Consider the following 12,081-nt stretch of genomic DNA (forward strand, 5'->3'; position numbering starts at 1 on the left):
GCTAACTGCATCTCTCATTCCTGGATCCGCTGGTTTGGCTGGGAAGGGTCACTCTGTCCAACACCCAGCTGCAGCTACAGCAGGTTGCTCACAGCCTCACACAGCCCCCCCTGCACTGCTGCCAGCCACGGGGCAGCTCCCACCCCTCTGGGCAGCCTGGGCCAGGCTCTCCCCACCCTCAGTGCCAAACATTTCTCCATGTCTCCATCTCCCTCTTGCAGTTCAAACCATCACCCTTTGGCCTGGCACAAGTGGCCCTGCTCCAAACTGTCCCCAGCTTTCTGAGAGGCCCCTCCAGCACTGCAAGGCCACCAGAAGGTGTCCCTGGAGCCTTCTCCAGGCTAAGCCCAAGTCTCTCAGCCTGGCCTCACAGCAGAGCCCTTCCAGCCCTGCTGCGGCCTCCTCTGGCCCTGCTCCAGCAGGTCCCTGCCTGTGCTGAGGACCCCAGGGCTGCCCCAGCACTGCAGGGGGGTCTCAGCAGCATGCCTGGATAAAGACTCAAATGGTGTTAGGGGCAGGTCTCCCAGCCCCTCTCTCTCTTTCCATTCCCAACCCCGAAGTCCTTGTGGGTGCTGAGTGCCTCCTCCAGCCCCGTTCCTCTGGCAGGAGCTTGCTCCTCCAGCCCAGGGAGGGTCTCAGGTCTCCAAGCCCAAGCTGCCCCCGGCTGACGGCAGCCCCAGCCCAGCTCATTAGGGGCTGTTTGCATCCTGCCGGGAAGGCATTAGCGGGGCCGGGGGCGTCCGCGCTGAGAGCTTTTCAATCTGCGCAGCCCCGCGGCCCCTAACGAGCTAAATGAGGCTGCCGGGCGCCTCCCGCGCCGCTTCCAGGAAAGGCTGGCTCACGGCGAGCGGGGCCGGGGCCGTGCCCGCAGCCCCGGGGCCGGGAGTGGGCGAGGGAGCGCTCGGTGGCACGGCAGAGGCGGCCGGGAGCCAGGGCAGAAGGCTGGCAGCTCGTCCCGGAACGGGACCCTCGGGAGACAAGCCGGGGCAGGGGGCTCGTCCTCCCTTCCTGGAAGCCAGCGGGCTGCTCATTTAACTCGTTAGCAGCAGCGTTACCGCCAGCGCGGTCCCGCCGCCCCGAGCAGCCGCTCACGGGCAGCGCTGAGAGCCCACGAGTGGGGCTGCCGGGGGCCCTGCTGCTGAGAGGTGTGATGAGCATCCTCTCGGCCTCAGCCCTGAGGTCTGTGATGAGCATCCCCTGTGCTCAGCCCTGGGAAGGTGTGATGAGCATCCCCTGTGCTCAGCCCCGGGGGTCTGTGATGAGCATTCCCTGTGCTCAGCCCCGGGAGGGTGTGATGAGCATCCCCTGTGCTCAGCCCTGGGAAGGTGTGATGAGCATCCCCTGTGCTCAGCCCCGGGAGGGTGTGATGAGCATCCCCTGTGCTCAGCCCTGGGGGTCTGTGATGAGCATCCCCTGTGCTCAGCCCCGGGGGTCTGTGATGAGCATCCCCTGTGCTCAGCCCCGGGAGGGTGTGATGAGCATCCCCGGTGCTCAGCCCTTGGAGGGTGTGATGAGCATCCCCTGTGCTCAGCCCTTGGAGGGTGTGATGAGCATCCCCTGTGCTCAGCCCTTGGAGGGTGTGATGAGCATCCCCTGTGCTCAGCCCTTGGAGGGTGTGATGAGCATCCCCTGTGCTCAGCCCCGGGGGTCTGTGATGAGCATCCCCTGTGCTCAGCCCCGGGAGGGTGTGATGAGCATCCCCTGTGCTCAGCCCCGGGAGGGTGTGATGAGCATCCCCTGTGCTCAGCCCTGGGGGTCTGTGATGAGCATCCCCTGTGCTCAGCCCCGGGGGTCTGTGATGAGCATCCCCTGTGCTCAGCCCTGGGGGTCTGTGATGAGCATCCCCTGTGCTCAGCCCTGGGAGGGTGTGATGAGCATCCCCTGTGCTCAGCCCTGGGGGTCTGTGATGAGCATCCCCTGTGCTCAGCCCTGGGGGTCTGTGATGAGCATCCCCTGTGCTCGGCCCCGGGGGTCTGTGATGAGCATCCCCTGTGCTCAGCCCCGGGAGGGTGTGATGAGCATCCCCTGTGCTCAGCCCCGGGAGGGTGTGATGAGCATCCCCTGTGCTTAGCCCCGGGGGTCTGTGATGAGCATCCCCTGTGCTCAGCCCCGGGGGTCTGTGATGAGCATCCCCTGTGCTCAGCCCCGGGGGTCTGTGATGAGCATCCCCTGTGCTCAGCCCCGGGGGTCTGTGATGAGCATCCCCTGTGCTCAGCCCCGGGGGTCTGTGATGAGCATCCCCTGTGCTTAGCCCCGGGGGTACTTGTTGAGCATCCCCCCGATCTCAGCCCTGGGGGAGTGCGATGAGCATCCCCGATCTCAGCGCCGTGGGGGGTGGACCGGGGCCCCTTTAAGAAGCGCTACCGGAGCCGCCCTGACGTCACGGGGCGGGCACACCCGGGCACCCGCAGCCCCGGCGGCCCAGCTGCGCCGCCCCGGTGAGCGCAGCTCCAGCCCCGGGGGTACCGGGCCTGGGGTGCTGCGAGGGCTCGGGGAACGAGGGTATGGGGGTGCCTCGGGGGCTGGGGGCTGGAGGTGCGGGTGCCCAGGCTGCAGGAGACCTGGGGGTGGGAGTTTGGGGGTGCCAGGGGTGGCGGGGGTAGAGATGGAGGTATGGGGGTGCCCAGGGTGCTGTGGAGCCGGGGGTTGGTGATATGGAGGTACCAGGGGTATGGAGGAGGCTGTATGGGGATGGTCAGCGTGATGGAGACCTGGGGTTGCTGGTATGGGGGTGCCCAGGTTGCTGGGGGTTGGAGGTGGGAGTGTGGGGGTGACATGGGTGCTGGAGACCAGGAGGTAGGGCCATGGGGGTGCCCAAGGTGCTGGGGAGTGGAGGTAAGGGCATTGGGGTAGCCAGGGTGTTGGGAATCTGGAGGTGGTGCTATCAGGATGCCCTTGGGGTGATGGAGAGTGGAGGTGGGGATATGGGAGTACCTGGGGTGCTGGGGAGTGAGGGTATTGGGGTGCACAGGGTGCTGGTGACCTGGGTGTGGGGGGTACCAGTGTGTCCTAGGGCGCTGAGGCATGCAGGTGGGAATGTTGGGATGTCCAGGGTCCTGGGGACTGTAGGCAGGGGTACAGATGAGTGCCCAGGTCCTGGGATGCTGGAGAGTGGGAGGTGAGGGGTGAGGGGTGCCCAGGCTGCTGGGGACTCTGATGTGCTGGATCCTGGGGGCAGGGGACTCTGATGCCCTGGGGGTCCTGGTGTCAGGGGGCGGGGGACTCTGATGCCCTGGGGGTCCTGGTGTCAGGGGGCAGGGGACTCTGATGCCCTGGGGGTCCTGGTGTCAGGGGGCGGGGGACTCTGCTGCCCTGGGGGTCCTGGTGTCACGGGGCTGGGGACTCTGCTGCCCTGGGGGTCCTGGTGTCAGGGGGCGGGGGACTCTGCTGCCCTGGGGGTCCTGGTGTCACGGGGCTGGGGACTCTGCTGCCCTGGGGGTCCTGGTGTCAGGGGGCGGGGGACTCTGCTGCCCTGGGAGTCCTGGTGTCAGGGGGCGGGGGACTCTGCTGCCCTGGGGGTCCTGGTGTCACGGGGCTGGGGACTCTGCTGCCCTGGGGGTCCTGGTGTCAGGGGGCGGGGGACTCTGCTGCCCTGGGGGTCCTGGTGTCACGGGGCTGGGGACTCTGCTGCCCTGGGGGTCCTGGTGTCAGGGGGCTGGGGACTCGTCCTGGGGGTCCTGGTGTCAGGGGGCTGGGGACCTGTCCTGGGGGCCCTGGTGTCAGGGGGCTGGGGACCTGTCCTGGGGGCCCTGGTGTTGGGGGGCTGGGGACTCTGATGCCCTGGGGGTCCTGGTGTCAGGGTACTGGAGACTTGTCCTGGGGATCCTGGTGTTGGGGGGCTGGGGACTCTGATGCCCTGGGGCTCCTGGTGTCAGGGGGCAGGGGACTCTGATGCCCTGGGGGTCCTGGTGTCAGGGGACTCTGATGCCCTGGGGGTCCTGGTGTCAGGGGGCTGGGGACTCTGATGCCCAGGGGGTCCTGGTGTCAGGGGGCTGGGGACTCGTCCTGGGGGTCCTGGTGTCAGGGGGCTGGGGACTCTGATGCCCAGGGGGTCCTGGTCTCAGGGGGCTGGGGACTCGTCCTGGGGGTCCTGGTGTCAGGGCACTGGAGACTTGTCCTGGGGATCCTGGTGTTGGGGGGTTGGGGACTCTGCTGCCCTGGGGGTCCTGGTGTCAGGGGGCTGGGGACTCGTCCTGGGGGTCCTGGTGTCAGGGTACTGGAGACTTGTCCTGGGGATCCTGGTGTTGGGGGGCTGGGGACTCTCATGCCCTGGGGCTCCTGGTGTCAGGGGGCAGGGGACTCTGATGCCCAGGGGTCCTGGTGTCAGGGGGCTGGGGACTCGTCCTGGGGGTCCTGGTGTCAGGGGACTCTGATGCCCAAGGGTCCTGGTGTTAGGGGGCTGGGGACTCTGATGCCCAGGGGGTCCTGGTCTCAGGGGGCTGGGGACTCGTCCTGGGGATCCTGGTGTCAGGGGGCTGGGGACTCGTCCTGGGGATCCTGGTGTTAGGGGGCTGGGGACTCTGATGCCCTGGGGGTCCTGGTGTCAGGGGACTCTGATGCCCTGGGGGTCCTGGTGTCAGGGGGCAGGGGACGCTGATGCCCTGGGGGTCCTGGTGTTAGGGGGCTGGGGATTCTGCTGCCCTGGGGGCCCTGGTGTCAGGGGGCTGGGGACTCGTCCTGGGGGCCCTGGTGTCAGGGGGCTGGGGACTCGTCCTGGGGGCCCTGGTGTCAGGGGGCTGTGGACTCTGATGCCCTGGGGATCCTGGTGTTGGGGGGCTGGGGACTCTGATGCCCTGGGGGTCCTGGTGTCGGGGGGCTGGGGACTCGTCCCGGGGGCCCTGGTGTCGGGGGGCCGGGGGCGCCCCGTGCTGACCTGTGCCCCCTGGCCCAGCAGCTCGCCCCCCGCGCGGCGCCCATCGCCCCCTGGCGGCGGCAGCATGGCGGCAGGGGCCGCGGGCTGCGGCGAGGGGCAGATCGCGGGGCTGTACGACCTGGAGCGGACGCTGGGCAAGGGGCACTTCGCGGTGGTGAAGCTGGCACGCCACGTCTTCACCGGGCAGCGGGTGGCCGTCAAGGTGATCGACAAGAGCAAGCTGGCCGGGGAGGCGGCCGGGCAGCTGCTGCAGGAGGTGCGCTGCATGAAGCTGGTGCAGCACCCCAACGTGGTGCGGCTCTACGAGGTCATCGACACCCACACCAAGCTCTACCTCATCCTGGAGCTGGGCGACGGGGGGGACATGTTCGACCACATCATGCGGCACGAGGGGGGCCTGGCCGAGCCGCGGGCCAAGGACTACTTCGCGCAGATCGTGCACGCCATCTCCTACTGCCACAAGCTGCACGTCGTGCACCGCGACCTCAAGCCCGAGAACGTCGTCTTCTTCCGCGAGCAGGGGCTGGTCAAGCTCACCGACTTCGGCTTCAGCAACCGCTTCCAGCCCGGCAAGATGCTCACCACCAGCTGCGGCTCCCTGGCCTACTCGGCCCCCGAGATCCTGCTGGGGGATGAGTACGACGCCCCTGCCGTCGGTAAGGCTGCCGGGATGCCCCTCCCTGCCTCCCTCCCCCGGACCTGCCTCCCACCCCCGGACCTGCCTCCCTCCCCCGGACCTGCCTCCCTCCTGCCGCCGCCGCTGCCCTGGGCGCCGCTTTGCTTTCTCACCCACACCCCGTGGGCGCTGGGAGCAGTCCTGGCCCCTGGGGAGAGCCCCTCATGAGGAGAGGCTGAGGGAGCTGGGGTTGCTTAGCCTGCAGAAGAGGAGGCTCAGGGGAGACCTTCTTGCTCTCTGCAACTCCCTGCAGGGAGGTTGTAGCCAGGAGGGGGTTGGTCTCTTCTCCCAGGCACCCAGCACCAGAACAAGAGGTCACAGTCTCAAGCTGTGCCAGGGGAGGTTTAGGCTGGAGGTGAGGAGAAAGTTCTTCCCAGCAAGAGAGATTGGCCCTTGGGATGTGCTGCCCAGGGGGGTGGTGGAGTTCCCACCCCTGGAGGTGTTCAAGAAAGGCTTGGATGTGGCACTTGGAGCCATGGCTGAGCTGTCAGGAGGTGTTAGGCATTAGAGGATAGGGTTGGACTTGATGAGCTCTGAGGTCTTTTCCAACCTGGTTGAGTCTGTGATTGGTGTTTGGCTTCCCTTGGAGGTCCTCCCTGCAGGGCCAGTCCCCACACACACCCCAGAGCAATGGCTCCTGCCAAGGAGGAGAAAAGGCCCAGGCCTGCTGTGGGCCTGGTGTGACATCCGCTGGGGAGGGGCAGAGCCGGAAGGAAACCTGCTTGGGATGCTGCTGCTCTTTGGGTGGAGGAGCTCTGAGAGCTTCCTCTGCTCCATCCCCACCCTGAACGCTGCTTCCTCTCAGTGGCTGCCAGCACCTTGCCTCCCCTGGGCCCAGGAACTATAGAATCACAGAACCCCACAGGGAACCCTGGCAGGGCTGGCAGGGACCCCAAGGCTCAGCCAGCTCCAAGCCCCTGCCATGGGCAGGGACACCTCACCCCACAGCAGGTTGCTCACAGCCACCTCCAGCCTGGCTGCAAACACCTCCAGGCAGCAGCAGGAGGCTTCCACCACCTCCCTGGGCAGCCTAGGCCAGGCTCTCACCACCCTCCTGCCCAACAACTTCTTCCTCACAGCCAATCTCCAGCTCCCCACTTCTCCTTTTGCTCCAGCCCCCCAGGCCTGTCCCTCCCTCACCCCCTCCAAAGTCCCTCCCCAGCTTTCCTGCAGCCCCCTGCAGCCCCTGGAAGGCCACCAGAAGGTCTCCCTGGAGCCTTCTCCTCTGCAGCCTGCACAAGCCCAATTCTCTCAGGCTGTGCTCAGAGCAGAGCAGCTCCAGCCCTCTGCTCAGCCTCCTGGCCCTGCTCTGGACACCTCCCAGCCCCTCCAGAGCCCTCCTGTAATAAGGATGCATCCCAGGCTGCGGGGGGCTGGGGATACCATCCCCGGGTGCAGGGAGGCTGTGCTGGGGCAGAGGGCCTGTGGGAGGGGAGCAGGACCTGAGCCAGCTCCTGCTGGCACTTGAGGCAGGAAGATTTTAGTGAAACAAAGAGGAGTCCTGAACGGAAAGGGTGAGGGAATGAGGCCCCTGGGGGTGGTGGGAAGTGATCTGGTGGCTCTGCAAGGGGAAGTGAGGAGGGGAAGGAGCTGAAGGGATTAAGAGAGAGCTCCAGGGAGTTCTCAGCATCCTCAGCCAGCCCTTCTGCTGTGCTCTGCTCAGGAGGAGCAGGTGGGGGTGCCACTGGATCTGTCCCTGTCCCTCTGGCTGGAGCCCACTCCTTCGAAGGGGCAGGAGGCTGTAGGCAGGAGGGCTCTGGCTGTGGGCACCTGGAGAGCCTGGATCAGAGATGTGTCCCTGTTCCAGCACCGTGGTGCCCTCCTCTGGCACAGCCCAGGGGCAGGGTGGTGGGGGTGGGGGTCTGCTTGGGAACTGGGAGGCTGGGCAGTGACATGAAGCAGTGCCAGGGGTGGGACAGAGCTTGTGGCTGGGCCTCCCTCTCCCTACTAAGACCTAAGGCTAAGACCTCAACTGCTCTGCTCAAGCTGCTTGAGATGTGGGGCTGGGGCCCCAGGGGTGGGGCTGGGGGGCAGGACCTGGGAGCCATTGCCTCCAGGGAGCAATCCCAGGGAGCACTGATCTGTGCTGGGTCAGCACTGGGAGCTGGTGGCATGGGTCCCCCCGGGGAGCTGGGGCTCTCTCCTGGGTGCAGCCTGAACTGCTGCTGCTGCTTCTTGCAGACATCTGGAGCCTGGGGGTCATCCTCTACATGCTGGTGTGTGGCCACCCCCCCTTCCAGGAGGCCAACGACAGTGAGACCCTCACCATGATCATGGACTGCCGCTACACTGTGCCCCCCCACGTGTCAGCTCAGTGTGCTGAGTAAGCAGCTCTGCCCCTGGGCACCACAGCTCGGTGCCTCAGCACTGGGGCTGCCTGGGAGCTGGGGTGGGACGCAGCCAAGCTGGGTTTGGGAGCTGGGGTGGGGAAGGAGGGCGAATCTGCTGAGTCCGGGGTCTGGCCCCTGCCCTGGGATTGCCCTGTCCCCCCTTTCCCCTGCAGTCTCATCTCCAGGATGCTGCAGCGGGACCCCAAGCAGCGAGCGTCGCTGGAGCAGATCGAGGGCCACGCCTGGCTGCAGGGGGTGGACCCCTCCCCCGCCAGCCGCTGCCTGCTGCCCCTCACCTCCCACAAGCGCGTCTCGGAGGAGGAGCACGAAATCATCCTGCAGGCCATGACCTGCGGGAACATCGCGGACCGGGACACCATCCAGGAGTGAGTGGCCGGCGCCGCGGGGGCTCCCTGCCGGCAGCTCCCCGGGATGCCGACCTGGGCGCCTCGTCCCCCCCCGCAGGGCGCTGGAGGCCGATCGCTACAACCACATCACGGCCACCTACTTCCTGCTGGCCGAGAGGATGCTGCGGGAGAAGCAGGAGCAGCAGGGCCACCGCCTCAGCCTCGTCTACAACCTGGCCAAGGAGGTGCAGAGCCGGTGAGTGCCCCCCCGCCGCCACCCCCCCCAGCGCCTCGGGTCCCCGCCGCAGGCTCTTGGCTGGGCACCGACCCCTCCCTCCCTCCCTCCCCGTCCTCAGGACCAACCTGTCGCCGGCGTTCGGCCCCGGGGGCAGTGCCAGCGGCCTCCTGCCCTTCAAGGAGGCTCCGGGCGGCCTCGCCGCGGGCTGCCGCCTGCCCCCTCTGCCCGCTGGAGCGGACGATGGCGGCCGGCAGCCCCCCAGGACCCTGCTGAAGGTCCCTGCTGTTGACACCACCATCACCAAGAGCACCCCGGCCCTGCAGCAGATCTGCGAGGAGGAAGAGGAGGATGAGGAGGAGGAGGAAGGGAGGCCCAGCGCCATGGAGAGGAAGAGCAGCTCCCTGAACCAGGAGCAGATGAGAGCCTTCCTGTGCTCCCGCCCCCTGCCTGCCCGCGGGGAGGGCTGGGGGCCAGGGGCCGAGCTGGGGGCCCAGGGTGGGCGCCCAGGGGCTGCCTGGGCTGGCAAGGCAGTGAGTGGGGGCTGGGGTCCCCTGGCGCCGCGGAGGAACGGAGCAGAGTCCCCAAGGAAGGAGGAAGAGCAGGACACAGAGCCTGGGGGCTCCTCAGCACAGCCCCCCAGGGAGAGAGGAGCCAGCCCCGCACCCTCGAGCAGCTCTGCTGGGGCCCCCCAAGCGCTGGGGGCAGAGACGACCCCCACAGAGAAGTGCCCGGGGCGGGGCGCAGCCACCAGCCCGGGGGGCTGCCGGTCAGGGGGGAGCTTGGGGGGCACGGAGGGGGGCGTGGAGAACGTGATCAAGCTGGACCCGGGCAAGGCCAAGGGGGGCAGCCTGCGGGACAGGCTCCTGCAGTTCCCCCTCTGCGAGAAGGCTTTGGCCTTCCGCATGCGGCCGGGCTCCAAGGAGAGCCTGCTCTCCCTGGGGCAGTTCAACTGCTGCCACGTCATCTAACCCCGGGCGGGGGGCCCGCGGGGCGCCCCCTCCCCTGCCTCCATTGCGCTTGTGACCCGCAGAGCAGCGCCCCTGGGGCCGGGGGCACGGCGCCCCTGGGGCCGGGGGCACGGCGCCCCTGCTTTGCCACCTGCTGACCCCACCCCAGCCCCCTGCCAGCACTAACACCCGCCCCGGCGCCAGGGTGGCACTGCCCGGGGGGCGGGGGGCAGGATGGGGGGGAGGGGGGCTGGGGGGGGACCACCCTGGGGCTTTTTTTAACTACTAGAACTACTTTTTTAAATAGTCTATTTTAATGTAATTCAACAGAGATTGCTATAACCCCCCCGGACCCCTCCTCCCCTCCCCCAGGCCCCCCCCAGCGTGCATGGCCCCCAGAGCCTGCAGCGGCCATGGGGCACTCGCTTGTCCTGCCTGCAGCCCCTCGCTGTGTCCCCCCCACCCCCCGCCTTGGCTGGGGCCTGGCACAGCCCTGCCTGAGGCCCTCCCGGGGGCTCACCACCCCCTCCCGCCCCCCTCCCCCCGCAACTCAGCTTCCTATTTATTCTCTCTTTGTTTTCTTGCTGGCAAGAAATGAATGAGGGCTGCGGCCCCCCCTGCGGCCGCGTGGAAGGGATGGGAGCCACGGGGAAGCCGAGTCCCTGGGGCCAATAAAGTCAGCTGTGGGTGACGTGGGGGCCACGACTGCTTCTGAAAGCCCTGGGCGCGGGGTGGGGGTGCCCAAGCCGCAGGGGGCGGGCGGGGGGTGTGGGGCCGGGGCTGGTTTGGCGCTGCCGGGGTGCAGCGAGGAGCCTCGGCCACGTCCCCGGTCCCCCGGCAGCGGGGCGGCGAATGGGGACGGCCTGGGAGAGGTGCAGCCAGACAGAGGGGTCCGGGACCCAAAACGGAGCTCTTGGGTGCAGAGAAGGGAACAAGGAACAAGGAGACAGGTGAGGGAACACCCAAAGGTGCCAGGATGGCTGCTTTAGGGTGCTGGGCAGCGGGGGCATCAGGATGCTGTTGGTGTCCTGGGGGGGGAGGGGAGGATGTGGGGCTGACCAGGGTGCTGAAAGGGAAGGTAGGAGGCGTTCAGGCTGCTGGTGAGCGACCTGGGCTGGGGGCTGCTGCTCACAGGCCACCCCCCTCCACCTTTCCACCACCCTACCCTGTTCTGCCCAGCCCTGGCACCCTTCCTCCAGCGCTGCTGTGTCCCTCCCTCCCTCCCTCCCTCCCTCCCTCTCCCACCCATCCCCTTCCTCCCCCCACCCTGAGCACCCCCTGCAAGCCCCCCGAAGGCAGCTGCAGCACAGGAGGAGCTGCTTCTGCCCATGGGCTCCTAAAGGATAAAGCCTTCGCCTGAACAGGGGCTTGAACCCTGGACCCTCAGATTAAAAGTCTGATGCTCTCCCAACTGAGCTATCCAGGCTCACGCCCGGGGGCTGGGGGAGGATGCTCTGGACAGGCCATGAGGACTCCACCTGACTGCGGCACCCAGAGGGACAACATGGGGGGGGGGAGGGGGGGAAGAGGGAGCTCGCTTTGACCTCTTCCACCCCCACCCCACCCCAGCGAGGCCACCCCAGCCAAGGGCATCATCCCAGGGGGAGCAGCACCCCCAGGAGTCCTACCTGCCCGGGTACCTCTTCCTTGGGCGAGGATGGGGTCACTGGGATGGGGGAGGCGATGCAGAGGCACCAGGTTCATCTTCCTGGGCACAGCCAAAAGGCAGAAGGACGATGAGAAGGATGATGAAGAGGAGGAGGAGGAGACCCCCAGCAGGCTGCAAAAAGAATCACCCAGTGGCAGCGGTGGGCTCCGAACTGGCACTTCCAGCACCGAGCGCTGGCTCCTCAGCCTGCTCAGCTGCGCTGCCGGCTTGCGCCAGCCTCAGCTCGGAAGGGGGGTCCTGGGACCCTCTGCTCCTCGGGGACCCGCCCTGCCAGCCCAGCCTGGCTCAGAGGGGCATGGAGAAGATTAAAGCCTGACCCAAACGCTGACGGAGTGGGGAAGAGCCACCGGGAGAGCGCAGTCCCCGGGAGAACCTCCCGGGGAGGCCTCTTCAAACAGCTTCACCGGGAGCGGAGGCGCAGCCGCCAGCCTCGGGAAAGCTGCGAGGGGCAGGGCAGAGCTCGGCAGTGCAAGGCTGGGAGCCTCGTTACCCGCGTTAATTAGAGCCCTCGCCTTTCAACCCGCGCCCAGCGGTGCGACTCCGCTGCTGGCGCCCCTCCCCGGAGCCCCCTCCCCACCCCAGGCTGCACCAGGACCTGGGGGGCACAGCCAAACGTCAGCGAGAAGCCCCAGGGCGGGGCAGAGGCCCTGGGCCTGCCCCCAGGCCCCGCAGCAGACCCTGGGGGGTTTCCAGACCCCTGGGAGCTCCCGGGCAGGCGCTCGGTGGTGCTCGGCTCCCAGCAGTGGGTGCTGGCAGTGCCCCAGCACCTCGGGCCCGCAGACCCTGCAGAGGCACACAGGGCCCCCAGCCCCCACAGACAGGCAGAGACCCCCAACCCCCTTCAGGGAGGGCCCCCTAGACCCCACGGAGAAGCACTCAAAATCCCCCCAGCCGTTCAGGGAGGACCCCCAAAGGCCTCTACACTCCGCAGAGGAGCACACAGAGACCCTCAGCCCCTCAGGGAGGCCCTAGCAGGCCCCGCACAGAGCCAGGCTGAGCCG

General features: G+C 67.7%; 1 protein-coding gene and 1 non-coding gene across 3 annotated transcripts; one reads left to right on the plus strand and one right to left on the minus strand.

The window, feature by feature from the left end:
• Positions 1–2,392: 2,392 nt before the first annotated feature.
• LOC137456770 (SNF-related serine/threonine-protein kinase-like) lies at positions 2,393–10,096 on the plus strand. Of its 2 annotated transcripts, none has more exons than XM_068168382.1 (6): positions 2,393–2,438; positions 4,895–5,529; positions 7,731–7,872; positions 8,053–8,265; positions 8,345–8,482; positions 8,583–10,096. In XM_068168382.1, the coding sequence occupies exons 2-6, from the start codon at positions 4,938–4,940 to the stop codon at positions 9,430–9,432; spliced, it is 1,935 nt and encodes a 644-aa protein (XP_068024483.1). In that variant the 5' UTR covers positions 2,393–2,438; positions 4,895–4,937; the 3' UTR covers positions 9,433–10,096. The 2 variants fall into 2 exon arrangements, with proteins under 2 accessions (XP_068024483.1, XP_068024482.1); XM_068168381.1 differs by having other exon boundaries at positions 2,420–2,502.
• A 668-nt stretch (positions 10,097–10,764) lies between these two features.
• Positions 10,765–10,837, minus strand: TRNAK-UUU (transfer RNA lysine (anticodon UUU)). Its single transcript has one exon. It is a non-coding gene; the product is annotated as a tRNA-Lys (tRNA).
• Positions 10,838–12,081: the final 1,244 nt, after the last annotated feature.

This window comes from Melanerpes formicivorus, unplaced genomic scaffold (genome assembly GCF_026170545.1).
Source record: "Melanerpes formicivorus ecotype bairdi unplaced genomic scaffold, bMelFor1.0.p_v2 SCAF_137, whole genome shotgun sequence".
Taxonomy (NCBI): domain Eukaryota; kingdom Metazoa; phylum Chordata; class Aves; order Piciformes; family Picidae; genus Melanerpes; species Melanerpes formicivorus.

Bases quoted from the DNA above. Each gene is read 5' to 3' on its own strand.
- LOC137456770 (XM_068168382.1), top strand. From the start codon at position 4,938: ATGGCGGCAGGGGCCGCGGGCTGCGGCGAGGGGCAGATCGCGGGGCTG. The intron at 7,873-8,052 runs GTAAGCAGCTCT...TTTCCCCTGCAG, and splicing joins GTGTCAGCTCAGTGTGCTGA to TCTCATCTCCAGGATGCTGC. The intron at 8,266-8,344 runs GTGAGTGGCCGG...CCCCCCCCGCAG, and splicing joins GACCGGGACACCATCCAGGA to GGCGCTGGAGGCCGATCGCT.